Source organism: Chroicocephalus ridibundus, chromosome 9 (assembly GCF_963924245.1).
Source record: "Chroicocephalus ridibundus chromosome 9, bChrRid1.1, whole genome shotgun sequence".
Taxonomy (NCBI): Eukaryota; Metazoa; Chordata; class Aves; order Charadriiformes; family Laridae; genus Chroicocephalus; species Chroicocephalus ridibundus.
This window is the reverse complement of record NC_086292.1, coordinates 47,283,708-47,311,692: the sequence shown is the minus strand read 5'-3', so window position 1 is coordinate 47,311,692 and position 27,985 is coordinate 47,283,708. Positions and strand designations below refer to the sequence as shown.

General features: G+C 50.3%; 1 protein-coding gene across 1 annotated transcript in view; it reads left to right on the top strand.

Moving 5' to 3' along the window:
- The first annotated feature begins 19,047 nt into the window (after positions 1 to 19,047).
- LOC134520282 (immunoglobulin superfamily DCC subclass member 4-like) overlaps positions 19,048 to 27,985 on the top strand; it is a 46,695-nt gene continuing 37,757 nt past the window's right edge. Inside the window, exon 1 of the mRNA XM_063345382.1 lies at positions 19,048 to 19,270. Within this exon, the coding sequence (XP_063201452.1) occupies positions 19,165 to 19,270 (106 nt within the window). The 5' untranslated portion in view covers positions 19,048 to 19,164. The remainder of the gene's footprint in view (positions 19,271 to 27,985) is intronic.

The window sequence follows — 27,985 nt, the reverse complement described above, 5'->3', positions numbered from 1 at the left end:
TCTGTTTCCCATCACCCTGGCAGGGTCCGTGCCCAGGGAGGCTGTGGGGGTGGCAGGATCCCTGTGCACCTCCATCCCCTGGCATCGATGTTGGCTGCGGGCAGGGAGCGGCAGGGCCCACGCTCGGCCCCGGTCCCAGCCCCACCTCGGCCCCCAGGTGAGAAACCACAGGAGCCAACAGCCGTGGCGTCACAAGTCGCCCTTCAGCCGTGAAGCCCCTGCCACCCCATCAGGCGTTTTGGCGCTGGTTTCCCCCCGCCCCTGGTGAGATGTCACCTGTGGCACCTTACGAGGCCGCTCGCTCGCCTGTTCGAGGTGATGAGCGGTACAGTTCCCATGGAGACTCATCCCTCCTGCCGCATCGGGGCAGCCGGAGCCCGAGCACTTCACAGCCTTTTCAGGCTGCAACAAAACGTGTTTTCCACCACGTTTTAAAAGAGGATTTTATTTGCAGTTTGGCGAGCTGGCAGGCATGTGTGCTTTCCATGGCTCACTGCTGGAGGGAGCTAGAAAATTCCCTGGGCGTTGAGGAAAGCACTTGCTTCTGCTCTGGGAGCAGCGGGGCTTTCCCTGGGCTCCTGGTGAGCTTCACATGGCCGCGGCACAGCAGCAACCCCAAAATCCCGTACCAGGCAGCCGCGGCTGTGCTGCTGTCATGGCAGGCCTGTGAGGTGACGCTCAGAATTGGTCCTTGGTGCAAGAGGACACCTTCACTCGCTCTGGCTGGCGCAAGTTGAATCCTCCTGCATCAGAGCGCGAAGGGTCCTGGTTTGGGGTTTGTGGTGCTGAGGTATTTGCTCTGGAAAAGCTGCTCCCCAGCTTTTGGCGTCGCACCCGGCGTGGTCCTGGCCAAGCCCCGTCACTGCACCTCGTGCAGCCTCGCGCACCTGATTCCTCCCCCCTTGCGCAAACCCCACAACCCTCCAGGGGCAAATCCTGCCCCGTGCAAGGCGCTGCTGGGGCTAAGCTGTGCGTCTGGGGGTCTGGTAGGAGATGGGGGGGTTTCAAGCTGCCTGATGCATCCTCAGTGAGGGACAGAGGCCAACCCCCCTGCCACCCCCCCGGCCTTGAACCAAGACTTTGTGCTGGACTCGTCTCTCATCACTCCGCTCGGCAGTGGCTGTTTTCATCCAGGGCTGTTTTATTGGCATGTCCACGAGAAGCCCTTCCAGAAGCTGCAAGGAGCCGTTTATTAACTTTCAAGCTGCTTTTTGCTGAAAAATGTAACTTAAAAAAACCAAACAAAAGGCTGCGCAGATGTGAGAGCTGAGGAAGGTGCCCGGCTGGGGCAGGATGCGAAGCGCCGGCCTGGGAGGAGGCTTCATGCAGCAAACAAAGAGCAGCTGCGGCTTGGGATTTAAGAGGCAGGCTTTGCAGGGCATCGTCTTAACTGTGCGCCCCGTCTTCCTGCGGGGAGGGAATTTGCGTTATTTGGGCGCAGTTCGGCAGCGGCAGAGCTCGGCTGAGCGGCTGTGGATGACCCCGAGCGAGGAGACGTCACCCCGTAACCCTTATCGCGGCCGGGCTGCCTGCGGCGGGGGTGAGGTGCCCTGGAGCGGCTCGGGGCGGGTTGTCCCACCCGTGTCCAAGGCGGGTGTTGAGCCCCAGGAAATTCCTCCCGTGTTTGTGGCCGGTTTGTGGCATGTTGTGAAGCGGGTGGTTGGCACCACCTCGTCTGCAGCTGCGTTTGCCCTGGCCCCGCCACCCTCCCGGCCCCGGGGCAGCCAAAACTCCTCTTCCTCCCAACTTGGAAAAGCCCTTTCAGCCTGGGTTGTTTTTTTTTTTCCAATCTTCTTTTCCCACCACCAAAGCTGTGAGCACCGCGGGGCTCGTCTAATAAGGAAAATCACCAGCAACCAAACGACGACCAGGAAGCGCTGAGTTGGGAGCGTGCAGGGGAACGGGCCGGGGCAGGGTCCCGCTCGCTGGGCCATCGCCGCTGCGCTGCTCTGCGTTCTGCGCCAGGTCTGCGCGCCAGAAAAAAAAAGCCCTTTTGCTTTTCTAACGAGGATGATTTTGACGATTTGCTTGCGCCGTGTCCGTCCCCCCCCCCTTCCCTTTTGCGTTTGTATTGTGCTTTAAATTTCGTTAGAAATAGATGAGTAAATACCGTGTATGTTTGTGGGGGAGCAGCGGTGGCGTGTGGTTTTATGATTTTCCCCCCAGCTGTGATTCATTGCTTTTTACATTTTTTAATCTATTCCCCCTGCCCCCCCGCCCCTGCTTCTCCCTTTCTCCTGCGCAGCCCAGCAGCTGTCGTTATCAGTGAAATGACTTGACATTATTTTGCCGTACTTTGTTTCTATTCATTGATTTGTTGAATGAAAACTATTTATCCGGGACTGACACGCGAGATTGGAGCCTTTCAAGAAGAGGCAACTCTGCGGTATAATTTTGCTCCGAAATGAGCGGAGCCAGAGCTCCACATTAAAACAGCTCAGCCGAAATCCCTGGCCCTGGGGTTGTGCAGAAGCGGCGGCTGCAAAACCTACAGAGGCGTTTTACAGGAAAAACATCTTTCCTTTCCCCACCCGGCCCCATGGACAGCCCTGCTGGGTTTTCCCGGAGGCAAATTTGGTGTTTCTCTCGTGGGAGGGATGCCGGGAGGTGTGGGGGGGGAGGCAGGAGCTGGGCAGGAGGCATCTGGGTGTGGACGAGCCGTTGCCCTCCGCATGGTGAGCACATCCAGGCACACTCCTTTGCCTCCCATCTTCTCCATCCCCTGCGAGAGCATCCCTACTTCAATATCCAGCAAAAATGATCCTCCGGATCCCCCCGAGACCCCACCAGCCTGGAGGGAGGGTTGCACGTCTCCAAAAATAGGTGCCTGCCCTGTCCCCGGTGAGAAGCGACGGGCAGCTGCAGGGAGCACATCGCACAGCCTGGCTGCTGGGTTTGTGCATGAATATTGAGGATGACGCTGGATGTCGAGGTTACAATGTCTGCGGTGGAGGCTGCAGCGGATCTCGGGGCATTGATGCTCATCCCCGGGGGGAGCGGTGGGACATGCAGGGTAAGAGGCTCTTTGCGTTGCTGTATGGACTGAAGCAGGGCTGGAAAATACGCCTGGGTTTTATATTGCTCACACTCAGGTCTCCACGTGTGGGTTTGTTGTTTTTTTTTTAAACTAAAATCGCAGCAGCTGCTGGCCACTGTGATTTTAGTTCAAAAAAAAGCAACCCCAGACCTGGGCACTGTCACCTAAAATGACAGAAGCTGGTTCCCTGCCAGCGCTGCTCAGAAAAATCCCACATCTTTCGCATCCCCACAGCTTGAAGGACAGGTTTTGCCTGGGGAATACGCTCTTGTTTGAGGGATTCAGGATCCCTTTTTCCCACAGAGCCCTGGGTCCTTTCTTCCCGGCACAATCAGCCCTCTCGCTGCTTTCCTTGCCTTTTCTTCCGCCGCTTTCCCACATTCTGTTCACACCTTCATGAATATTCAGAGGCCATTGGCCATATGAAGCTATTGAGAGCTCTTGTTAACACTCCTCCTAATGACATGCACCTTCAATAGAAAACAAAAACACAGATAAGAGCTTGTTAGCAGAGACCCTTGTTCCCCACCTAACAAGGTTTCCATTGACTCGGACACTTGTGGTGACACATTGCTTGCTCTCACTGTTGCCTCTTTTGATTTGCGACTGGCTTTTACGGAGGGTTTTTTTCTTTTTTCTTTTTTTCTTTCTCCTCACCCCCCCCCCTTTTTTTTTTTTTTATTGTGCAGTTTTAAGCTAATTAAGAAAAAGGTCAGGTCTCCCTGAACAATGAATTATGGTGCTACAATGAGCCCGGGGAGCAGCGCGCGCCGCAGCCCCGAATCGGTGGGCGACGGGCTCCGCCGCTGCGCGTGGGAAAGTTGTGCGGCGAGTGGCATCGCTCTGCCCGCGCCCCGCAGAAAGAGCCCTAGTTGGGTCAAGAGGTGATTAAAGCCCGACGAGAGGCTCTGAAAAGGGGCTGAGACCACCCGCCACGGTTCCCAAGGGCTCCCTGGGTCCCAGCCTGGCTGGACATCCTCAGTGGCCAAAGCACCGGCCCCAAGGCCACGCTATGGGGTGACTCTTCCAAAACACAGAATCACAGAATCAAACTTCAGAGTTGGAAGGGACCTCTAGAGATCATCTAGTCCAACTCCCCTGCTAAAGCAGGATTGCCCAGAGCACATCACTCAGGACTGCATCCAGGCGAGTCTTGAAAATCTCCAGAGAAGGGGACTCCACACCCTCCCTGGGCAGCCTGTTCCAGTGCTCTGTCACCCTCACCGTAAAGAAGTTTTTCTGTGTATTTGAACGGAACTTCCTGTGTTCTAACTTGTGCCCGTTGCCCCTCGTCCTGTCACTGGGAACCAATGAAAAGAGTCTGGCACCATCCTCCTTCAACCCACCCTTTAGATACTTGTATGCCATAATAAGGTCTCCCCTCAGCCTTCTCTTCTCCAGGCTAAAGAGTCCCAGCTCTCTCAGCCTTTCCTCATAAGGGAGATGCTCCTGTCCCTCAATTGTCTTAGTTGCCCTACGCTGGACTCGCTCCAGTAGTTCCCTGTCCCTCTTGAACTGGGAAGCCCAAAACTGGATGCAGTATTCCAGGTGTGGCCTCACCGTGCAGACTAGAGGGGAAGAATGACCTCCTTCGACCTACTGGCCATGCTCTTCCCTATGCAGCCCAGGCTCTTGTGCCAGCATTGCCGCACTCCTGAGATGCTCCCGGTGATGTTGCTCCCGATTTATGGCTGTATGCAGAGAGCAGAGCCCTGTAGCTGCCACCTCAATAGCACCATCTGCGGTGGGGCTTTTCCCCAGGAGAGAAAATCCCATCCAACTTCGGTGACTCTTTTTTTTCTGTCCTCCGGTTGTGCTTCACCTTCCTCCAGCCGTCACCGTTATCTGCTTTCATTAGGCTGGGCCCACCCACTCGATGCCGCGAGATGCCTCGCTTGTTGTTGTTGGGCTTTTTGGCCACACCTCGTTATTTCTGCTGTTATTAGGCTCTCGCAGCGTTGTTTGTCATCTTGTCAAGGCCCCTGAGTTTCTATGGATACTGCTCCCCTAAGTGGCCACGCTATCAATTAAGACAGCTTGGTGTCTGAACTCTTCCAGAGGACTTTGCGAAGATCCGGAGATAATTTCCCTGCAATGCTCCCTTCGTTACCGAGCTGCCTTTTCCGTAACGGCTGCTCGGTCAGAGCTCAGGGTATTTGGGTTTTCTAAGCGTTACCAGCCTCAAAGGCAGGATCACCTGCTTGGCAAATAGGATTCGATAGCGGGTGATAGAGGTTAATAATAAAACATATATATAGTGGGCTGTAATATATAAGCAATGAGATAACCATCATAGTGATGGAAGTAAAAGGCACCAGCAAAAACACCTGCCATGGAATAAAAGGACATTGGCTTTATTGTGCTCTTTTGTGACTCTCTGGGAGGAGGGAAAACGTCTTTTTGTCCTTTCTGTCCAGCTTGAGGACAGACTCACGTACAAAGCCAAGAGGATGATGAGTATTTCTTCTGAAAATGAGACTGCTTGAAAGTTTCCAAATGTAAAACTTGTTTTCCTTATGGAAAGCAGCATAAACAAGCACAATGAAAGGCGTCTTCAGTGGGAAAAGCAGGCAGAGGAAGGGTTTATTGGGACTTTGCTGGGAACAGGCCGAGCGCAAGGAGCGGTTCTGCCCATCGCCCGGCAGTTTCTCACTCTCTTCTCAACAATTCTTGCACACCCAATATGTTTCCACGGACAGATTTACTTCACCTACTGAATTTCTTTTGCAGCCGATTTGGCATCTAACGGTCCTGCGAGGGCCGGCGTCGTCCCAATGCCTGCACCAGTTAATTCTTGCCCTCCCTGCAGGGAGGAGCAGGACGGGGACACGGAGGGATGCCAGAGGGATGCGAACTGCTGCCCAGAGAGCACCCCGTCCTGCTCCCCAGCTCTCTGACAGCCGCTTCATTTTTCTGTGTGCTTCTGCAACCGTAAAATGTTGATATTTAATGATTTCTCGGAACTCTCAGGAGGCTTACAGCCTTCTGGCCGGACAGAGAGCCTGAGCGGTGTTTGCATTTACTCTCTGGTGAGAATCAGTATCTGGGGGCAGGAGACAGCAGAGAAAAAGGCTTTGATTGGGATTTGAGTTTTGGCTGATGATTACAATTCTTTATATGCTTTAAACCAGTTTATCTATCCCTAGGTGGATGTGTGCTGCCAGCAGTGCTATAACATCCATTGAGGGCCGCCCAGAGGTACAAGGAATAAACTCACATGTTATTAGCTAATACAGGAAAGTGATTCGATATGGGTCTCAGAAGCTGCAGCAGATAAATAGGATGATAAATGTTGGCATTAGCAGACGTGATTGACTCCTCTGTCTCTGTGATTTGGTAGTGCCCAGTAATTAAATAGTTGGGAGTCTAATGTATTTTAAACTAGAGCCGCAGCCTGTAAATCACGGAGATTATGCTCTTCCCCGCTGTGCGCTCTCCGGGTCAGGAGGAATTTCCACTCCCGTGCCGCAGCTGTCCTCGGGCCCGGCTGGGTATTGCATCAGTCAGGACTGGGAAAGGCAGCAGCGGCCCCACTGCTGGTCCTGGGCTGTAAACCCATTCCCGGAGTCTTGTCATCCCAGCAGGGCATCGTCTCCAGCCCCGGAAGGGTTCCAGCTCCGTGTCCTTTGCGTCTTGGGTTGTCTCCTCTCTTCTGGCTGGAGCGGCTTCGTGCCCACGTGCAAATGCACCTCGGATCGCTGCAGCCCCTAAACCTCAGGCTGCAAAGCATCCCCGGGGCGGGTTTGCTCCCCAAACCTGTGCTGTGTCACCGTGAGAGCATCGGCCCCTCGGGCTGCCTTTGCTTCAGACATGATTTGAATGATTATGGTTTTTGATGATCCCAATTTCATCATTGTATTTGCACCGAAGTTTAGTTTTCTTTGCAGCCAGACTACTGCCTCGCACTAAATAAAAATGTTTTCTCTTTTGTTTTTTAATGTAAGTCTAAGAAGGAAACCCAGCCATTTCCAATGCAGCTTGAAGCTGCACTGACCTAAAAGTTACTTTTTTCTCTTTGTACGAAACTAGTTTTCATTTCTAATCCTTTTATTGGCCAGACCTGATTCTTCTGCCGGAGGCTGGTTCTATTACGCAGAGTTTCTCCATTAACATTTAGCAAAGGACAGATTTAGACATTTCCGTGCCATTCAGCCATTTTACACCTTTTAACACTGTTCCTGGATTAGCTCAGGCTTTCATTTGAAAATTTCTCTGCGATAACTCGCCACACATTCAGTAGACGTCGCTTACAAGAGACCTGCCATAATGACCCTGCCCACATGCAGAAATGCTGCCTGGAACCACAGCTGTGATAAAACCAATCCCCGCTCTTCCTGGATATAATTATTTTTAATAAAATCTATTTGTGCCTCAAATTCTTTCCTCTTCCAGCTCATGCGTTTTTAAATAAAAGAAGTAATTCTGCCATACTGTTGCAAATGATGGTCGCTGAGGCTTGCCTGCTGTTCTGCACACAGCGGCCACGAGAAACTTTCCTCCGGTGGGAAGGATAAAGATGAGTTCTCCTGTTTTAGCTGAAAGAAATGTTCCTTCTACTCATTTTATTGGCAGAAGCTGGTGATCTTCAACCCACAGCCTGAAGCAACAACTAATATTGCTCGCAGCAAGATTTGCAGCAGATTAACGACTGGTGAGCAGGAATTATTGGAGAGGAGTTTGCGTTTTGGAAAGCGTAAGGTATAACCCTCCCCGCCGGGCTTTGCGGGGAGTTTGCTCATCTGTAAATCATCCTCTGGCTTATTTTTTCCAAACCCTGTTGCTGTTTTGCCTTCCAACTTATTTTTAGCCTGTTCCAGGTACCGCTGTGATATACAACCCGCACAAACCCGAGGGACTTCACCCTGAGCACGGTCGTGCTGGGCTGCCCTTGGCCAACGGGAAGCCGATGGGCAGGGGGACCTTCGGACTTGCCTGGCTCCGTGGTGGGCTGCGGTAGAGTTAAGGATCAACCCCTTTTCCCAAGTCCCAGGGTAGCCCCCTGCTTTCCACGCCGTCGTGCTGCTCTGTGCCCTGTCCTTTGAACGGAGGCTGCTCCGGGGCCGGGTGGCCGGGATACGCCGCAGGGTTGTGCACGGACCAAAGGGTTAAAGTTGTACAAGTCGCTGCTGAGGGTTTGAAGGAAGGAAGACGTGAGCTCAGAGCTACCTCTGGAGACACGCCGTTGGACCAGAGAGGTTTCAGTACAAGCAGGGGGCTGCTAAAAAAGACGTTGGTAAGTGGTGGTACGGAGCTGGCAGAGCTGTCGAACAGCAGTTGTACAAAGAAACCAGGGGAAGTTTTTCCCGTGATGAAGCATCTCTGGAAGGAATGAATTCCCAGCCCTGGATGACCTACAGTCCTGAGCTTTGAAGAGGAATGAAAATGCTCAAATCCTGTCCCCCTTGGAGCTGGAAGTTTGGGTTTCCTCCTCTCTGGTTCTCTCCTAACCAGAGTCCCCCCCTCCTTCAGCTAACGGTGCCTTTGATTCCTAAATGCTTTTCTTTTTTCGCATAAATATAAATAACTCAAATGACAGTGGTATGTGGAAAGTGGTAGAAGCCACCTGATCTGATACAAAAGGGATCAGGCTGTTTTAGCCGAATGAGCTGGTAAATGGAAAACGCAGCTGAATGTAGATGAACGCAAAACGATAACTGGGGGCAGTGAAGGGAAAGAGGGTGTGTAATAGCGGGGGCACGTAGGAAGAGTAACAGCCACGGAAGGGAGGCAGGGGTTACTGCAAAAAATCCTTGGAGTGATCCACCTAACGCTGGGTGGAATGGAATAAAGCACCCCCAGACCCTGCTGTACACCAGCAAAGGGGGCGGTGGGGCTTGCAGGGGTTTCCCAGGGAAGCGTCCAGCCCATGGCTTCGCAGCGGGAATAGCAAATGAGGCCGTGGCCAATAAACTGCTCCTTCCAGCACCTTTCCTCTGGCACCGCCTTTAAAACAACGAAGATGGGTCATTTCTCCAGGCGTGTTACAAACGTCGCTGAGTTAATTCATTGGCTTTTGTGTGTGTGCAGTGGTGAACGGGAAAGCAAAGGGGTTCAGGTTTGCCTGCAGCCGCCTTTTATGGTCCAATCAGCCAATTTTTTGTGTAGCTGTAATAAATCATGGCGACAGACACACAGGATGGCATTGTCTTTATGTAATTATTCCATAAATTGCCCCATTTTCTCCTCCAGAAAGCCCTCCCAGTTCCTTCCCTTTTCTTTGCCAGAGAAGGTTGTTATCCTGAACACAATAGGAGAAACGCGTTTGAAAAACTTATTTTGTAAGCAAAGGGTGAAGAGATGGAGCCTGCTCCTTTTTCCAACGCACGGCTCTCGCGTGGCTGTTTGCTGCGAGGGGGGATTTGCAAAGCAAGGGAAACAATCTTACAGCTCGGGAAATCGAGCGTGAAGTCCAGGACTGAAGCAAAAGCATCTCGCTGAAAAGCCCGTCAACACAGAGCCGAGCTGCCAAGGGCGATGGTGGGGAGAGCAGCCGGAGGGCTGGGGGACGGGGAACGGTCGGGGCAAGCATGGCTCTCCCTCCTCCTTTCCATTCGCTCCGCATTTCCTTTCACCTGGGCTGTGGATTAGAGGCGTCTGCTGTACTCTGTAATTAGCTTCATCGTGGCATTTGGCTTCTCTGCAGAAACCCACTTTTTTTTAATATTTATTTTTTCTTTTCCCCCCCTCTCCAATAAATTTTGAAACCCCACACTGCGGTGGCAAAGGGTAGCTTCTGCATCTTTAAGTTGTCCCCGTGCAAGCGACATTTTCGGGCGCTTGGGCTTTTCCAGCCGCTGCAGATGGCACCCATCGCTCAGCCCGACAAAGTCACCTTGCCGAGCAGCACGAAGCGCTTTCCAAACCCGCCCAGCCCCTTCCTGCAAACGGCACGCTCCGCCGCAGATTCACTTCTGAGAAGCTTTTAATTCTCTTATTCCTTTTCCATTCCCATCCCTTGGCTAACTGCTCTTTCAGACTGCTTAACAGTAGGCATGCAGACCAGGGCAGGTTCCGCCTGCAAGAAGCCAGATAAACTGTTCTCCTGTGGGCACTTGCAGTTATAAAACCCACACAATTTGTGTGCAGCAAGGCTTTGGGGATCTCTTGGCTTGGCTAGTGTTTTGATAACTGAGCTTGTGTTGTTTCTCCTTCCCCTGGCCTTGGAGAAGATACTTTTTAAAAATACAGCAAGCGGGAAGGGAAAAAAAAAACCAACCAAAAAAGACCTTTTCCCAACAAGGATATAAAACTTCCATCAAATCGGCCACATCACTAGAGACCCAAAGCTAATAAGTTGATCTTACATCTGTATAATAAACTCATTTATTAGCTTTTTATTTTAAGAGTTGGTGATATTAATTAGATTGATATGGCCCATAAATCACTTGATTTGGCTGAGCCCTCAGATACTTGTAATTTAAATTAACACAAGTGCAGCTTAATTAATCTGATTAAAGCCTGGGACAAGCAATGTGCTGTTTGCAGCACCCAGGAGGGCATTACAGGGGAAAGGAGTATTTTAAGGTAACGCAGCTTCTTCCTCGGAGGGTCAGATCTGTTCAGGTGGTGAATCAAGCTGCAAGAGTGGAGCTGCAGCCCAAAAACCGGTACAATGCACAGGGTGAGAAGCTGGATGCGCAAAGCCAGGTGTCTCTCAAATATCATAAATACCGGCCACTTGCTGGGGCTTAGTGCCAGACGCAGCTTCTCTCCGGTTCTGCCCTGAGACCCGGCAGCCAGGCAAACTCATTGCAGCTTCAGGGCCAGGCAAGGGGCTGAACTTCCAAACTCCCAGCAACTGCTCTGGTTTTGAGGACTCCTGATCTTCTTTCATCCTTTGGCACCAACAAATGAATACTTCAGAAGGTGAGTTTAAGTCATTAGTGAGCATAAGCCACGGCCTGATCTCCTTTGCTGTCACTATCTTGATTTTTTTTTTTTCTCCCTTCGGTGCTGCTGAGAGGAGATAACGTTTCTTTCCAGGAGTGAATAATCAGTTAATCGCTTCTTCCCTGCCCACGGGATTAGGTCCCTGCCAGGCACGAGCTGCCTTGTTCCCCAGGACAAGCAAACAGAGCGGGCTGATGTGGAGCTAGGTTGATGTGCCCCATTCGAGACATACCCGCTCCACGATTCCCTTCCCAGCAAGAGTATTTCTCCTCTGATGATGTTGCTGGATACTGGATGTGTTAGTGGGGATTTTACTGCGCTTGCCTGTGTAGAGGGCCGAATACACCCTCCTGTGCGATATACACTGCAGTGTTCTTGCAGGGATGCACCCTCCGCTTCTCGGAGTTGGAGGTTACTAAACCTTTACCAGACGAATAACACCAGATACTTGCCTGGTGTTTCCATCTAGTTTTTTCCAGAATGCTCTGAGCTGACAGCTCTCAAGATTGATGTTCTCTGTCTGTACAGCCCAGACAGCTGCCATGCAGCCTTCTCCCTGTGCTCCTGCTAATTTGCCTTAATCCCGAGTTTAAGCGAGCTCCCCCACGGAGAAGAGTGGAAGTCAGACCCCGTGGTCCACCCCAGCCTTGCTTTCTCTATTGTCCATGTGGGATGGTGGCACAAGTCTGGTATCTACACCAATTCCCCAGAATTCTCCAGATGAAAACCACTTCCAAGGAGACTGCAGCACGTTAGCAGCAGAGCACCAGCCCAGGGCTTGTGCAGCCACAGGTTGTTTCTGTTAGAGTACGGACGCCATAAAATATATTTTCTTTAAAAGCAGGATATAATGCTATTATAGCAGTTGGATTAATCTAATATCCTCCTTCATCGTCAAAAGCGAATTGCGTAAATAGCCAGAGAGAGACACGTTTTATGAGTCCTTCTTAAGGGCTATCAATCAAACCTTCCAAGAAAGGCATTGATGCCCTTTTTGCTCACGAGAGGGAAATCAGATTCCCCACGGCTTTGCTTTCAGCCTGCTGTAGCCTTGCAGTGTAATAGCTGCATCGCAAATGGTCTGCACAACCTTTTCTTCCACCGGTCCGGAGAAAAAAACCCACACGGAGGAAAGCTGTAAGAAAAGAGGGAAAACAGCCCAATTAGAGGCAATGATCTCTTAGCTCTCTGCCCTCTCTCCCCCCCCCGGATGAAGCAGATGTAAAACAATAGCTTTATTTGTGAAAAATTTAATTGGGTAGTTCAAAGGAAGCAGCGGAGGCTCTTTTGATCTCTTGGCGTGTTTGAATGCCACGTTGCAACGGTGCCTGCTGGCCACGGCGCTGACCTCTTGTGTTAATTAGTGTTTATCTGAAATCGAATTAGCTCACAACTGGGAGAAAGCAGAGTGAAAATCAGAGGATAATCATAGATTTGTGTGATTCTCAATTAGAGGTAAAAGCAGGTCTTTGGCTGCAGAAGTTGACGTTAAAATAACTCTGAGAACATTACATTTTTGCTTTGTTTTTCTAATACTCTTCATCAGATGGTACTATTTCTCTTACTAATACCCCGTGCTGCCTTCATCTTTGCTGAGTCTGCTGGTCCGCGATGCTCATTGGAACTTAAACCATAAACCAACACCGAACAATGATGCATTATTTATAGCAGACCGAATGCTGTAAGGTTGACAATAGTGCAAAGCTTCTCTTTCTTGTGGTCAGTAATCCATAAATAAATACATCATCTATTTAGGTTTGCAGAACTGTCTGACGGATGGGAATAGCCTGCATTATACAACCAGGGCGCTGAGGACGCTGTGAAAGCCAGCACCTGCTTTTGGGGCAAACTGGCCATTTCTGAGTAGCAGCATTAAAACTCTTCATGTAGGTGGGGGTGCGAGAGCTGCCCAGCCACCTTCCCAGTGCCCATCTGTGGGGCTGTCTGGAAGGTAAAGGACAGCAAGGGCTCCTGATGCAGGAATAGACATGCATAAAAGCATCAGGTTCTCTGTCTCTGTGTGAAACATTAGCAAAGGACAGAATTTTATAGCTAAAACTATCTCGAGAGGCATGTATATGGTCCCAGTTTCCGAGTAGAGACTAGCCAGGGACGTAGATGTCAAACATCTGTCCACCATGAACATCTGCAGACCTTCAGTGTGTTCGACTGGAACGGAAACCCATTTTCAGATCAGCTCCAGATCTCAAAGTTTCCAAAGTGCAGGAATGGTTTTATTCCAGCCTTGCTTTTTGCTCCTAAGCTGGCTTCAACTTACACCAAGCTAAAAGGTGGACCTTGCTACTTGGACGCGTGCTGTGCTCATCAGCGTGGAACAAGGCACTCCGAAAATAAGCCGGTGGCATTTATGCCGTGTCCTTGGGCACACGCCACTATATTTTCTGGGGTTAGCCACAAGAGGGTGGCATGATGATGTGCACCAGGCAGCCTCCCTGCTTCAGCTGTTTCACTTCTAGCATGGCATTTTATAGCCAGCTCTGGAGATCTAATAAAACTTCGGAACATGAACACATTTCCCACTACAAAGGAGCTTGACGGGTGTTTCTGAAGGCAGCCCCAACTGTGCAGTCTTCCTTGATGTTACACGTGTTCTTTATGCCTAAAACCATCCTTAGTTAGTAGGTACCATAGCAGCATATAAAATTTAGACTATTTAGGGATCAAAACTTTTATTGGTACTCAGTAACTGCTGTAGGGAAAAGTCCACAGATGTTGTTTATGAGCAAATATTATTTTTCATAGTCAGGCATGTTTACAAGACAGTGATGTTCCATGCCACTGCTTATAACACATTGGGATGTTTCTAGCAGGTCTTTATTTGATTATAGCTGACAATGAGCAAGCTGGTTAACAAATATGCACAAAAAAGACTCGCATGACAGCAAGGGAGACTAACTTAAATGAAACAGGTTCGTTTCACCTAAAATCTACCGAATTTCAGGTTTTTCTAAAGCAGGCCATTAGTAACCCGAGGCACCCGTTGATGCCTTGCGCAGCCCATGTGTCTCTGTGTAAGGCGAGTTAGCGTTTGATTCTGTAAAGCCTCACGTGGGTGACAAGATCCAGTAAGAGCAAGGAACAGGGCACAGGGTGTGCCCAGGGAGCGATACAAATTGAAGAACAAAAAAAACCCCGAAACGCTCCAAGTTTTATGTGCTTTATAAATGCTAGAATTTTTTTATCCTACTTTAACATGATTGCTTCCCATGCGTAGACAGCCAGATGATGTTGATACCCAGAATACACCTTAGCCTCACAGCTGCTTCATCGCCTGGCACTCATCTAAATCGAAATTCCCCCATCCCGGATCTGTGCAGGTTTCCGCAGGCTGCGGGAGTCTCCGCTCACTCGTGGCTCTGGCTGTAGGGCCAGGGCCCTTGTTTGCAGAAATCCCTTTTGCCGTGAACATATTTTAAATACAAGCTTCCGAACCTCATTTCTTGCTGTCTTTTCATCTTCCATTCATTTTTCTCCTAACAATGCACCTGCCAATATCTGCCCCTGAGCCCCGCTTTAAGTAGCATTTTCCATGGTTAATGTCACACTCTTGCTCCCTATCTATCTTTGGCAACTGCCGACCGCCTGCAGCAGGACCAGAGGAAGAGGGAAAGCCCTCCTTGGGTATAACAATAACACAACACCCATTCCTGGAAGAATGATGAGATAGGCTGTGTAATAAATATTTATAAGAGCAAGCGTAATGAAATGAATGCGTAGTATACTGAGGCTCCCTTAGGGTTTGGTCATCACATGTTTTTTTCCTCTTTTCTTTCTTCTCTGTTACACAGAATTGTCCTGATGTCCCTGGGTTGTCGAGCAAATTGCTTATTGTGTTGCTCACTTACACAATGCATGTTATTATGTGCAACCAGCTGCTCCTGTTTGGCATTGCTCGCACATACGGAACAGGAGGCTACCGTCACTTTTCTCATCTGGAAGTCAACGTTCCCTCTAGTGCCAAAGTTCCTGCCAGACCAGAAGAAGTCTGGCAACGACGCGAGTCCTGGTGGTAAAGGTCCCTGAGAGACTCCGCTTCTGGGAAGAGCGAGGTTGCGGTTTTGCAATGAGTTTGAGCTGATCCAGCTTTATGCTGCCATTGAAAGCTTCCTCGTTCCTCAGCCTGTATATTCCCATCGCTTTCCTTGTGCTGGCACTAACACTCGGCTGATTGCACAGCGATCTGGAGCGGGGGACTGATTTTGTTGTTATTGTTGTTGCCAATTAAGTTTTCAGCACCATCCTTTCCTCTGTCCAGCTCCGGGCCCATTCAAGCACTAATGCCGGCACAAAGGAAAGAGCGGCCAACTCGTCTGGTAATTAGAGCAGTTTACATCCACCAAAAACTGTCAGCCTCAGTGTCGCAGACCTGTCTGGAGTCAGAGGTGGTCAGAAACCAGAGCAAGGCTGTATTTGAGGCTGGGAGGTTTAATCCTGCTTGGGAGAGAAAGAACCTAAGGATGGTCCCAAACACGTCTCAGGCACTGACCCCTGCGAGATGGGGGCTGAGTAGCTGTGGGCAGCACTTCATACCTGCCAAACTGGAGGGCACTAACCCCGGGGGGGGTGCTTTCACTGAGAAGGAAAGCACTTTTGAACCAGTGCACCTACAATGGCTTCAACGTGCTCTAAGTTCAGAGCTTTAGGGTTCGGCAATGTGGGGATTTGTGCCTGATCAGTGGTCGGGCTGGGGGGGCACGCTCAGTCTGCAAAGAAAGTGCCTACTCCAAATTTAAACAGTCCATTTGGTGTGCAGTGGATTAAACTAAAAGAATATAAAGCAGCCTTCACCTGGAATAAGAACATCCTTATCGTGATTTTTAAAATAATAATAATACTGTGCTGCCTATTTAACACAAACATGCAGCGTGCTGTGAATCTTCCTGATGCTCAGTGCTTCCTCTGTGAAATGGATTTTCCCTGTTCTTTGGGTTTCTTTTGTTGACTTTTTTTTTTTTTGGGGGGGGGGGGGAGCAGGAGTTGTTCTTTACCTGCACTTGTTTAGTATCTTGCACAGCTGGATCCTGGTAGTCTGAATCCTCCAGCTGCCAGCTGGAAGTGGACATAGGCTGCTGAGCGTGGGTTTGGATTCGGAGCCTGGAGAAATTCTGATTCCGATACCTCTGGAACACGTGCTGCTGTGCTTCGAGGCCTCTTGCATCTCTACCAACCTTTCAGAAGCGTGGATCCTCTCTCAGCTACAGGCTGGCTGCATGGGAATAGCTCCTGTGAGCTAGATAAATTCATAGCAGCTTCTGCTGGATTTCCCTAACGAGCTCGTCTTTGCTGGGATCTTAAACAAACCAAGAGATGTGTATGATATACTGCCCATATATCCGACTCACTAAAGATTTTTCTCAGAGCACAGAAATAATGTCTCCTGAAGGGGGAACAAAAGGCTGAACTACAAACACTTGCCCCTTGCTGCTGCTCCTCTTTGCCATTCACACTTTCTCAGCTCAAAGTACCTGAGGTTTGTAGCTATTGAAGGGTAGAAAGAAACTCCCCGATGACAGGGACGGGAACACTGGGGAGTCTGTAGCACATAAATGGGGGCTTTTGCTTGCCATAAGTATCGGGGCAGAAATGCCATTATTTAGGGAAGGAATGTCCCTTCTGTTGGCACAGGCCTGTCACTTTGTTCTTTATCGACTTACAGCCAGGGAGTTAACCGGTCCTTTCCCAACGTACAAAGTGGCGCTTTCTCCAGGTTCTCCTTCCTCTGTAAGCGCTGCAAGAAGTCGGTTCGGGCAGCGCAGGGCATCCCTGTGGGCGGCTGAAGCAGCTGATGCCTACCCGGGCGGTGTGACAGCAGGAAGGCCTCCCTGCAGCCACAGGACCAGCTCCTGCGAATGCGCGCGTCAGCCAGCATTAGCTGAAGTTGTGAAGGAGTCACCCTGCGGAAACGCTGTTGTCACCAGTTTGGTTTGTCTGTGCCGATGCGGGCGAGAGAGGTGGACGGCGGGAACTTGGTGTTGCTCTCGCGGAGTACGTGTGTTGTCAGTGTGAAAGGAGCTGGTGCTCTGGGTCACGTTACTGGTGCTTTCACAGTTCAGGGGCTGTTTGTTAAATATTTTCTTTTTTCCTTTTCTTTTTTTTTTTTTTCCCCCAGGGACAGATATTCGGGGAATATCTGTGTTGAAAGCTTGGGTTTGTCAAAATGCTGGTTTAATTCCTGTTCCCGCTGACATGTAGGAAGACAGAGAGGTGCCACGGAGGAATCAAGTAACACTGTAAGGTCAGGCAGGGAGCAAAGACAAGACTTAGACCTGCGTCTCTTGGTTTCTAGGCCAGTGCCTGGTTCCAACCCTGACCTGTTGGCAGGGACCTGGGTCAGTGCCTTAACACAGGCAGGTGCCATTAGCCCGAGTGTGCAGTATTTTGCAGACCACTAGCAGTTTTCATTATTTATATTACGCCAGACTTTCCTGACTTTTAGGTAAAGGTTTCCTTGCTTCAGGGGAGGGAGAAATGTCTGGGATTTGAGGAAAAAAGGGCAGGAGGTGTGTCTAAAAGCAAACCACTGGCAGACACAATGAAGAGATGTTCTTCTCCAGCCTGGTTAAAGCAATTTGACAGCACCTTTAAAACCACCTGACGCAGAAAGGAGCAGGTGGGAAAGGCCCAGAGAGAAAGGAGAGTTTGCAGAGGTTGTTAATTTTTAGCTCTGTGCTGGAAAAAGGAGCGTGGCTGTTACCATCCCCTTTTCTTCCTGCAGAGAGGTAAGTGTATCGATGGTGCAGGAATAGGGTTGGTGGATTTGCTGTGGCCTTATTGCCCCCTCCCTGCCCGTCCCCACCCGGGGCAGGGGGCTGGTGGATCCCAGGGCTTGTCTGTGCTAACAGTGTCAAGCGCTGACTTAAGATCGCACATCTCATACACATGGGAAACCTGTTTCCCACCACACTGCCCTTCTGGTATCATTTAAGCTTTTATAGTTCATTAAACAAGCTAATAAATAGGAGGGTCTGGATTAAAAAGGTTTCTTTCTTTTTTTTTTTTTTTTTTTTTTTCCATATTCTGCATATTCTGGAGCCCTCTCTGCGTTCCACACTGCTGCGATAAAACATCCCGGTGTGCCAGGTAGCCTCTTCCCCTTTGGGAGGCCAGAGCAGACCCCTGCTCGGGATGGGGTTGCCTTCTGCTCGGTACCAGCCGCCACTGCCCAGAGAAGGGCTTGGTGTCATTTGTCCTTAGGACCAAACCTGCACCTGCGGCTTTATTGGCAGCTTTGTGACTTTGTGCCTGGGACCCAGCCAAGCCAGGGAGGCAGTGGCCTGGGTCTCCCATCGTTCAGCACCTTCATCGCCCTCCCTCATTCCCACCGCTCGGCTTGGCCGGCCGATGGCTCCTGTGTCTCTCTGCAGTGACTGGGTGTGGACGGGCTGCGCCATGTATGTTATGTGCTTTATTTTTAAAGGCAGATGAGAACCATAGGCTGGACTCTGACGCCCGGAAAGCCCAATGAACGATATACACCTGAAGGAGCTGTGCTTCGAAACGGGCCCCGTGGCAGGCCGACGGCACCGTGGTCGCTGGCGCCGCTTTGTCTCCACAGCCCGGGTGGGCCGTGTGGGGCGGCAGCCTCACCTCCTCCCCACAGACACGGGCCTGAGGGAGGCTGGCCATCAGCCCTCGGGCGGTCGCCAGCCCTGGGAGGGCTGTGGGAGCTGCTGGGTGCCTTGTGGCTGTCCGCCGACAGCGGCCACGGGTGGACGCCGCAGCGGGCTCCCGCCGCCCTGAGGGGACCGCGGGGGCTGGCAGACGGGTCCCCTCCCGGCAGCGCCGTGAGGGGGAAGCCGACGGCTGGTGGCAGCGCGATGTCCTCCGCGCTCACCTGCGGCAATGTAAAAATTAAAAAAGCGCATTGAATGTTTCTAGCCCCCCGTTTGCCGGCCTGGGGAGCTGCCGTCCCGCCGGAGGAGCCCCGCACCTGCCGCGGCTGCCCGTCCCCGCTTCCCCCCCCTCAGGAAACGGGGCCGCTCCCCCCGCGGCGGGCTGGCGGCAACCTGTTGGTCCCGCCGCTGTGGAGGAGGGCGGGAGGAGCCCCCCTCGGCTCGGCGGCGAACCCGCTGACAAAGGCGGAGCAGCGGCAGGCCAGGGCCGCCCCCGGCAGCGGGGCCCGGCGGCGCCGGCGGGCAGCGGCGGGGCTGGGGCTGGGGCTGGGGCGCTCGCACAAGATGGCGGTGGGGCGGCGGGAGAGCGCGCTCCCCTCTTAGATGCGACCGCGGCGGCCCCTGCTCCCGGCGCCCGGCGGGGCTTACATGGCGCTGGAGGACCTGCTTTGTCTCTGCTTCTCCGCCCTCGCCGTCCTCGCCGTGCAAGGTGGGTGAGGAAAGAGGGGGGGGTGGTGGTGGTGTCGGTGCCCCCCAGCCCACGGACGGTCGCGGTCACTCGTGGGGCCGCGGTGCCACCTGCCCTTAACACCGCTCGGCCACGGGCAGCGACCGGCTCCCCGCCCGGGACCCTCTCCCCCGCTGTTTCTCGCCCACCCGTAGCCACCTTTTTCCCCCTTGGTGGTCGTTCCCCTCCTAGTCACTCTCTCCCTGCCTCAGTAGCCACCACCAGCCCCGTGGCCATTTTTCACACCCCTCTCTCCATCCCCTTCTCTCCCCCAGACACTTTGTCCGTCTGAGTCAGGCGATGGCACACTCGTGGTCTTGCCCCCTGTCTGGACAGTGCCTCCTTTGGGGTCACCTTTTGGGGGTGACACAGGGCGTCCCCTGCAGGGAGCCCCCCTCAGGGGCCGGGCTGGGGGGGAGTGGGCCAGCAGCAGCGACTCTGGGGCCTGTGGCAAGTTTCCTGTGGAGGGATGGCCTCTGTGCCAGGCTGGCTGGCGGCCAAAGTGTTTGTCCAGCACAGGGCTGGCCTGGAGCAGGCCCAGGTGTCTGTCGGGGGGGGACCCTCACCTCACCCTGCTGGTGCAGGACGCTGGGGTGGGCAGACGTCCCGTTGGTCAAGGAGGCGACCCAGGAGTAGCCACGCTCCTCGTGCCCTCTGTTTTGCAACGGTTACGCAAACGGCTCTGTGCGCGGCTACACGTACGCCTGTCGCGCTGGCCGACGGGCTGCGTTTGCCGTCGAAGTTTGCACCAAGGGTCGTTGGAGCTGCGGACCGTGGGGCTGCCTGGTTCGTTCCCTGTGCGTGCACGGACCCGCAAAAGCTTTTGTCTGCATCCCCGAGAAGGGGTTGGAAAGGTGGAGGCTGGCAGAGCTGCACCGAAAAATGTGAGCTGTGTGTTTGCCCTGGAGTTGCCGTCGTTTAAAAGAGCCTCCTAAACAGGGGATTGCGGTGGCAGAGCCATCCCTTTATCATTGTATGTTTTTATTCCTTTTTGTGATGCATTCAGGTTCGTCAGAACATAATAACAGCACAAAGGATATTTAGTCTTTATGGCTTCGAAAATAGCCTTTTTGGGGAGAAAACAGTGTGCTGGGTGGCTGCAGGGTTGTTTTTCATCTTTTTGTCAGAACGTTGTGAGCTCCCGTAAGGGGTAGTTAACATTTGCTATAGGTGCAGTGTGTAGAAATAAATAACGGTCCATGTAAATGGCCCATTGTCACCAGTGAGTGTGGGTTTTTCTAGATGGATGTCAGTCTGTGACCCCACCAGCAGATGAACGGGTGGGAGCTGCGTCTCCTGTGTGTTTGAGCAAACAACTAAGTGGGTCCCGAGGCTCGTAATGGAGAGCAATGATTTAAAAAAAGGAGAAGAAAAAAGGGGGATGGTGGAGTAGATGCTGTTTTTCAAACCCACTTCAACAAGAAAACTTCAAATGCTTTGCGGGAATTTGCAGATGTAGCTTCACTACTTTTTTTGCAAGCAATTAGGCAACTAGTGAAAATTGTTTGTTTTCTAACAATGGGCTGCGTATCGCGTAGAGGTAATGAGTGTGTCTGTGCAGTCTGTGGATGTGCCGCTCGGTACATGCAGATGTGCTTTCCGACAGGTGGGTTTGATTCTGAAAAGAAAAACATGGACTTGTTTCAATCTGAAATTAATTTGGCAGAGGGTTGAAATGGTTTTGGGAAAGTCTGCATTTGATCCTGAAGCCCATGTGTTTTGATCCAAAGTTCGAGCCTCGCTGGGTATGAAATACTTAGGAGAGAAGTAGGCTGGAAAACCTTCCCCCCTCTGTGGACTTGATGGAAGCCGTGCCAGTTTACACTAGCTGGGGATGTGATCCAGTGTTTTGAAAGTCTTCTGCCTGTCCTACTTTGAGACTGTTTTCCCTGCAGTAGCAGTAAAGGGCTTAAGAAAAAAATAAAATCCAAAACAACCCCTCTTCAGTTGACTCTGGCAGGGGGGGTTGTGCTGGTTGCTTTCCTTGGGGCTCTCTATGGGGGACGTGTTGGTGGGAAGTGGGCTGAGCTTTCCATCCGAGGGACCGGCTGAAATCCATCTGGGTTTATGTCATTTGGATTTGTGGTCAAGTCCTCTTGCTGCAGAACAGATTTCCTTTTTCGACATCACCCAGCTTTGGTTCTGATTTGTTTTATCCTTCCTGTTGCATTCGTCTTGGCGGCGTAACCCTGCAGGCTGCTGCGTGCAGTTAGTGCCTTTGCCTGGGGAAGTCAGTGTTGCTATTGTTCGTGGCTCGCGTATCGCTGCTGCTGCGGTCGCCTGCGCTTCGCGGGATGTCACCTGCATGCGGATCCGCTTGCCCTGCTGGCTGTGGTGTTGCAGTGTTGCCCATCCCTGGACTGGGTTGTGAGGAGGCAGGGTGAGCGGCGCAGGGAAGGGGTATTTCTTACAGTCCCCAAGAAACGGGGGGTACCTACGGTGCCAAACACTCGTGCACACCACGTCAGCGAGGTTTTGCCTGTATCATGTTTCCAGGGGCAGGTTTTTCGCATGGGAGCTTGCTGCTGTTTTGCTCTGGCCGTCGTGACAGCCAGTCTCCCAGCCCTGAGGCAGCTCGAGAGTGGGGAATGTTTCTTCTGGTGTTTCCCAGTTTCTCCGCTGCTGCGTGAGGCTGAAGGAGATACCGCTCAGGCTTGGTTGTGTTGTTTTCCCTAGCTTTTTCCTTTTCTTTTTCTTTCTTTGTGCCCTCTCCCTTCACTACCTTGAAGTCCCAAGTGAAGCAGAACCCACTAATTTTCTGATGTCTCCCCGCTTTCTGCAGCAGACTTTCTCCTGGCAGCTGCAGCAAGTTTGATCTGCTGCAGGGGGCCCCACGCAGGGTGGGTGTATCGCTGATGGGACACAAGCCGTTTCAGAGTGGCGCGAGTCATAATTTAAAAAGAAAATGTTTGGCAATCTGCCGTTCCCTGAGGAAGAAGGGAGACGATCCTGCCCGCGTGTGTGCTCACAGCCTGGTTTGGAGCTGGGAGCAGCTTCTGTGGTACAGCACAGGTCTCTGTGCACCAGGGGCACCAGAGCCACCTGCGTTTGGGAGCTGCTGGGGTGGGCTGGGTGTTGCTGTGGCATATGGGACATCTCGCTTGAGTGCCTGCTGTGATCCTGGGCCAGTTGCGTCATCTGCTTTGGTATCCTCAGGGCCCATCTTTAGACAAAAGTAGAGATGCTGCACGCTTCTGTTGAACGCGTTGAGAGGATAAAATCCATCGATGAAGATGAAATCCATCAGTAAGCATTCAGCATCTATATGATTTTCGTCACTATAGTGTACACCTATCCCGAGGGCAGGGTGCTGCATTGTCACATGTTAGCTCATGAATTCCTGACTCCTGATACCGTATTGCTTGCTGGGTGATTTGAACTCTACCTCCCTTGGAGCTGGCTGTTCTCCCAGGCAAAAATCCAGGTGCTTGTGAACCAGTTTGGGCATTTGCAGCGTAAGAGATGCTGCCTGCAGGATTTACACGCTCCTCTCCTGTTTAAATGGCTGCCTGGCCATTAAACCTAGTCATGGTTATATAATTAAGATGGGAATTAATATTTAATCTGATTGTAATTTGTTGCTGGAATGCATCCCAAACTCTGTCTCTGCATGAGGTGAGTGAGTACCTGAGGGAAAATTGAGGCCAGTGTTACGCATAGGAGGTTTTCTGCTTGGACATTGAGAATTATAGTCCTGCCTTGGGTGATGGCAGAAACCCTAACCTTTACAAACCTGGAGCGATCATAGTCATTTTGTTATCTGTAGGAAGCAAACGTTTGCTTTATAGCCAGCTGTAATACTAGAGGGGATATGGTAAATCCTTGTTATCAGTATTTGCCAAGTGCATGTTGGGCCAAAATCGGCTCTGGTGCAATTTTGTTACTTTCTGGAGGAGAACTGGACCTGCTTGTCTACAGTATTTTTAGCATGGTTTTCTAAGGAAAAGATACTTATATAGTCTTGTTGTCTCTCCATCTCCCTTTCCTTTTCCAAATAATTCATGGACCTGCTGGTCAGTCATAGCTAGGGTGGATATGGAGAATTCAGAGTTTTTGAAAATAAGCAATGAAGTAGAGGAGATGCAGTTTCTGCAAGGGCTGAAGGAGAGGCACTGGAAAACCCACCTGGGGAGGAACCTGAAGTGCCTGAATTGCAGGAAGAGCTTTGAACAGAGCTCGCACCTTGTTTGGGTAGGACAGGGGAATCAGTCACAATACACAAAGCTGCAGGAAATCACAATCTCAAGTCCTTGTATCCACTTGTTTTGGATTTTTATTTTTGAAGTCTTTTATGCTTTAAAGCATGCTGTTGTTTTATGGTTACGGCAGCATTCATGTCACAGGGCTTAGTAGCTGTTTTGCATCCCTCTGTTATTGAGAAGGCATTTTCTGGACACAGGACTTGGAGCTGCTGTGACATTAGCTCTTTCTGTTGTCTTTGTCTTGGTCACTTGCTGTCTCTGCCTCAGTTTCTCTGTTTGCTCCAGCTGGGCAGAAGATGCTGTTGCACACTGTAAACATATGAAGAGCACCGTCGCTCTAAGTATTCTTCTTGGATTTATCAAAATCCCATGACTAAGTGACCTCCAAGTGCTGCTTATGCTTTTCAGACTTAACAGCTTTTTGGTGAGAGGATCCAATGAATCTGCCGTCCTAATAAAAAATAGAATTGAGCAGAATTTTCATGAGCCCTTCTAAAGATGCTAAGCCCCACCCCAGTCGTGGAGGGAAGGACGCAAGAGCTTCTTCTAGTTTGTCTGACTTTCACTGATATGTTGAAGTCATCCTTGAAACACCTCTGAATTTCCTAATTCTGAAGAGTAACAGAGCCTTCATAGGGAGGGGAAGAGCTGGTTAGTGTTTACTTCCAGGCAGGTAGATACCTGCTGGAGTTGACGCTGCTGAGAAGAGAAGTGCCCTGGGAGAACCTAAACACTTGTCATCAGCCTTGTTTGAGCATATCTAACACTTTTCTGCTTGCAGGTATCAAGACACTTTTCTTGTGTGTAGGTCATGGTGCTTCTCCCTTGGACGTGTTTTCTTTCATGTCGCTGATGCCTTTTGGTGTCTCTGTTTGAGTCAGATCCTGCTCTGCTCTTAATCCATGGAATCCTGCTGTTATGGTATGGGCCTGCTTTATCTGAGACATCCAGCAGGTGCAGTGTGTTATCTCTGTAGGCAATAAACATACTTTGTGGTGGTTATGATAAGCAATTACTGTATTCCACTGAAACTTTCATATCAGATGTTCTGAAATTATTTTAAAATCAGTATTTGCATTTTAAAGGCAATTGCCTATTACTGCTATCTTAAATTCAGCTGAGCTATTGAATATTATTATTATTATTATTATTTATTATTATGCTTTCTTGCTTTTTATTATGCTTTCTTGTTTTCTAAGTTGTTTTTTTTTTTTTCAAGATCTCTTGTGTGGATTTCTTGGGGACAGGTCGTTAATATTAAAGGTGTGTTAATGAAATGTGAGCATCCCCAGAGGTTGCTCTCAGCCCAAGCTGGTGGGAGAATTAAAATCTAGTGTGTGAAGCTATTGCACCTGTGCTCAATCTGCCCTTTCCCTTATTCTGACTGACTTCCCTGCTCTCATTTCCTGCTTGCGTCTTTGAACCGCATTCCCCTTGGCGTTGGGATGGCTTAGCACCTTGTTAAATGTAAGAAATTAAACGGTGAAAATGCAACTCCCAGGAAAGGTGCTAGCAGAACCTGGAGCAGAGGTGGAGCAAACCTGGGATGCAGAAGCAATGCTAGGCTGGCAGTGGGTTGGGGGGATTTGATAAGGTCCTGCTTTATGTTTTACTGTCTGTACTGGGAAATGTGCATCCTTGATAGTTTCTAAATTGACTGTCAATAGATGATCAAGTTAATTGGTGTGACCAAAAAGGTCATTATTTTATGGGATGGATTTCCTGTGCTGTGTTGTGTGAATACACTGAGGGTTTTGACAAAACCTGGCTGTTTGTGCACTCAGGGCTTTGATAAATCTTCTTTTTCAAAAGCATCAGCAGTGCTTACAGGTTCTAAAATTACTTGCAGTTTTGCACTTAATGCAAGACTGTCATCTCTGTGTCTCTTGGCTGGCTAGTTTGATCCCATTTGCAGAACGGGTATTTTCTGTACAGAAGTGGAACTGTGCCTGATAGTAAAAGAAAACTAGTCTTTCAGGTGTTCACTGATGGCTTTTTTTTCTGTTTGTTTGTTTGTTATTACAACTGAGAAGGCTTTTCTGTTCTTTGGAAATCTTTGTCCCTTTATTGCCTCTTTCTTTGGAGATGGTCTAGTGAAAAACTCCAGTGTGCTCCTTGTAGTGCTGATGTGATGTGCTCTTACCTTTCTGGAAATATCAGTGCTGCTTTAAAAGATGCATAGTCCTCTTAATCATGTCGACCCAGAGGACTGGTCCAGTTGCAGCCCATTTCTGTGCCATCCCAGTCCCGTTTGCCCGTTTCACTCCTGACGAAGCCTTGAGAGAGCTTGTAAGAAGGAGATGTGGGGATTTTTGTGACCAAACAAAAAAAGACAATGGCTGGGGAGGGCAGAGAATCAGCAGATGTTCAGGCTGATGTTCAGGGGGTTTAGCCCATGGTGTTGGGATGGGACCTGTCACTGTGTGGGAGATAAGGCTTGCGTAGAGATGCTGGGGCTTGTTATCTTCAGCAGTGGCTTAAGAAGTATGGCTGGGGGTGGAGGATCTGGGGCTGCCAGCTCGACTCCATTGTTTCCTGCTTGACAGGTATTTTCCCCTGCCATAGAGGCTCAAGCAGCCCTGCTGTTAGAGAATTCAGGTTGTCATAGGAGAGTGATCGTGTGCTCCACAGGTTGGTGTGTGCTTGCGAAGGCAAATGTTTCTGCATAGCAAGGTATCTTGGCAAAATGCACGTAGAAGTTAAAAGGGGAAAAGAAACCCAGCATCTGATCCATTACCAGCTCCTTTGCTGGCTTGGCAAAAATTGTTTAGATCCTCCTTCCCAAGAATGATTTTGTGAACATAATACTGCCTATTAGCCATGTAAATTACTGTCATTGGTGGCAATTGTTGTGATGCAAAGACAAGTGTCTTGAAACTCTAGTTTGATTTACCCCTCCTGCCCCCCCAGGCTTGCTAACCAGTTGTTTATGTCAGCGCTGATTGCGGCTTTTGTCGGAGAAATCAAAATATTGATCAAAATTATTTAGCTCTGTTTTTCCTAGGTCACAATAAATGCAACTTTTCTTTCTTTTCCTTTGTGCTCTTTTCTCTGCACTGAAAACAAAGCGGACCTTTCCTCGAGCAGATGAGCTGCCGTACGTTCCCAAAGTCAAATGTCATCCGCTTGAAGAAGGTCCTTGGGAGCAGACTTCATATCTGGAGGCTTTCCTCAAGAGTCTGTCAGTTGAAAATCTGGCTAGCAGCATTACCTCAAGTACTGTTGTGGGGTTTTCTTTACGTGCAAAGTGGGGAGAAAAGGAAGTTTCTCCCAGCTACTAGCAGACAATAGCTTCCCATTTACTTCACGCTTGTGGCTGCTGCCAGGATTTTCTGTTTAGCAGCAGAGGGAGTTAAGTGTGGGTGAAAGGCTTTATTAACATTTCAGCATCCGGGCACGAGGCTGAGCCATCAAATAATTCTTCTCGCTCTTTGTTTTTTATACTAGCCAAGGTGCTTGAGTAGTTTTGTAGGTTTAAGGCTAGCAAGGTTGCGCTGCCTTCACATGTACTGTGGGAAGCTGAGAACATTTCTTGTTTCAGGTTTAATGGTTGTGCTTGAACAAGAGCATCTTTTAAAGAGCAACACCCACTTCTGACTTAAAAATGTCCTGTGGGTGCTTGTCTATCCCAGCCCCTAAGAGAGCTGGTTTGAAGTCCTTGCTCACTGACCTCATTGCCCTCTACAACTACCTGAAAGTAGGTTGTAGAGAGGTGGGTGTTGGCCTCTTCTCCCAAGTGAATAATGACAGGACCAGAGGAAATGGTCTGAAGTTGCGGCAGGGGAGGTTTAGATTAGATATTAGGAAGAATTACTTTACTGAAAGAGTGGTCAGGCACTGGAGCAGCCTGCCCAGGGAGGGGGTTGAGTCACCATCCCTAGAGGTATTTAGGAAACGCCTGGATTTGACACTTCAGGGCATGCTCTAGTGGCAGAGATCGTAGGTTGTTTGGTTGGACTCGATGATCTGAAAGGTCCTTTCCAACTATGAAGATTCCATGATTCTATGTGCACTTTCATTTAGTCTGAATTTACCTAGCTGTGGTTTGTAGGTGTACGTGAAGACAGGTACTCGTATGTGAAGCCTTCCTGTGAGTATGTGTACACTGATGGAATTTCCTGGTAACCCGCTCTTTACTAAGCTGAATATGTGCAAGTCCTTGAGTCTTTCACCTGTTTTCCATCCCTTAATCTCAACCTTCTGTAGCTAACAGTAGTGTAAGTGAAAGCTCTGCTTTTCTCATAGTTAGGTGTTTGCTCAGCTGTGGAAATTTCTTAGCTACTTTGACTCAGAGCCCAACTTTTTGGATCTGGAGCCTGCGAGTCCCTCGGGGCACCTGTTCCCCTGCAGCTCAGTGCAGAGCCGCCGTTCAGCTCGGACAGCCAGCACTGGATGCGGCTTTCCAGATGTGATGGGATCGGAGCCAAGCAGAGGGAAATGTAAAGAAACCTTCACCTCTGAGAGCACCTCTTCGGTGAGCAGCCGAGCTGTTGCC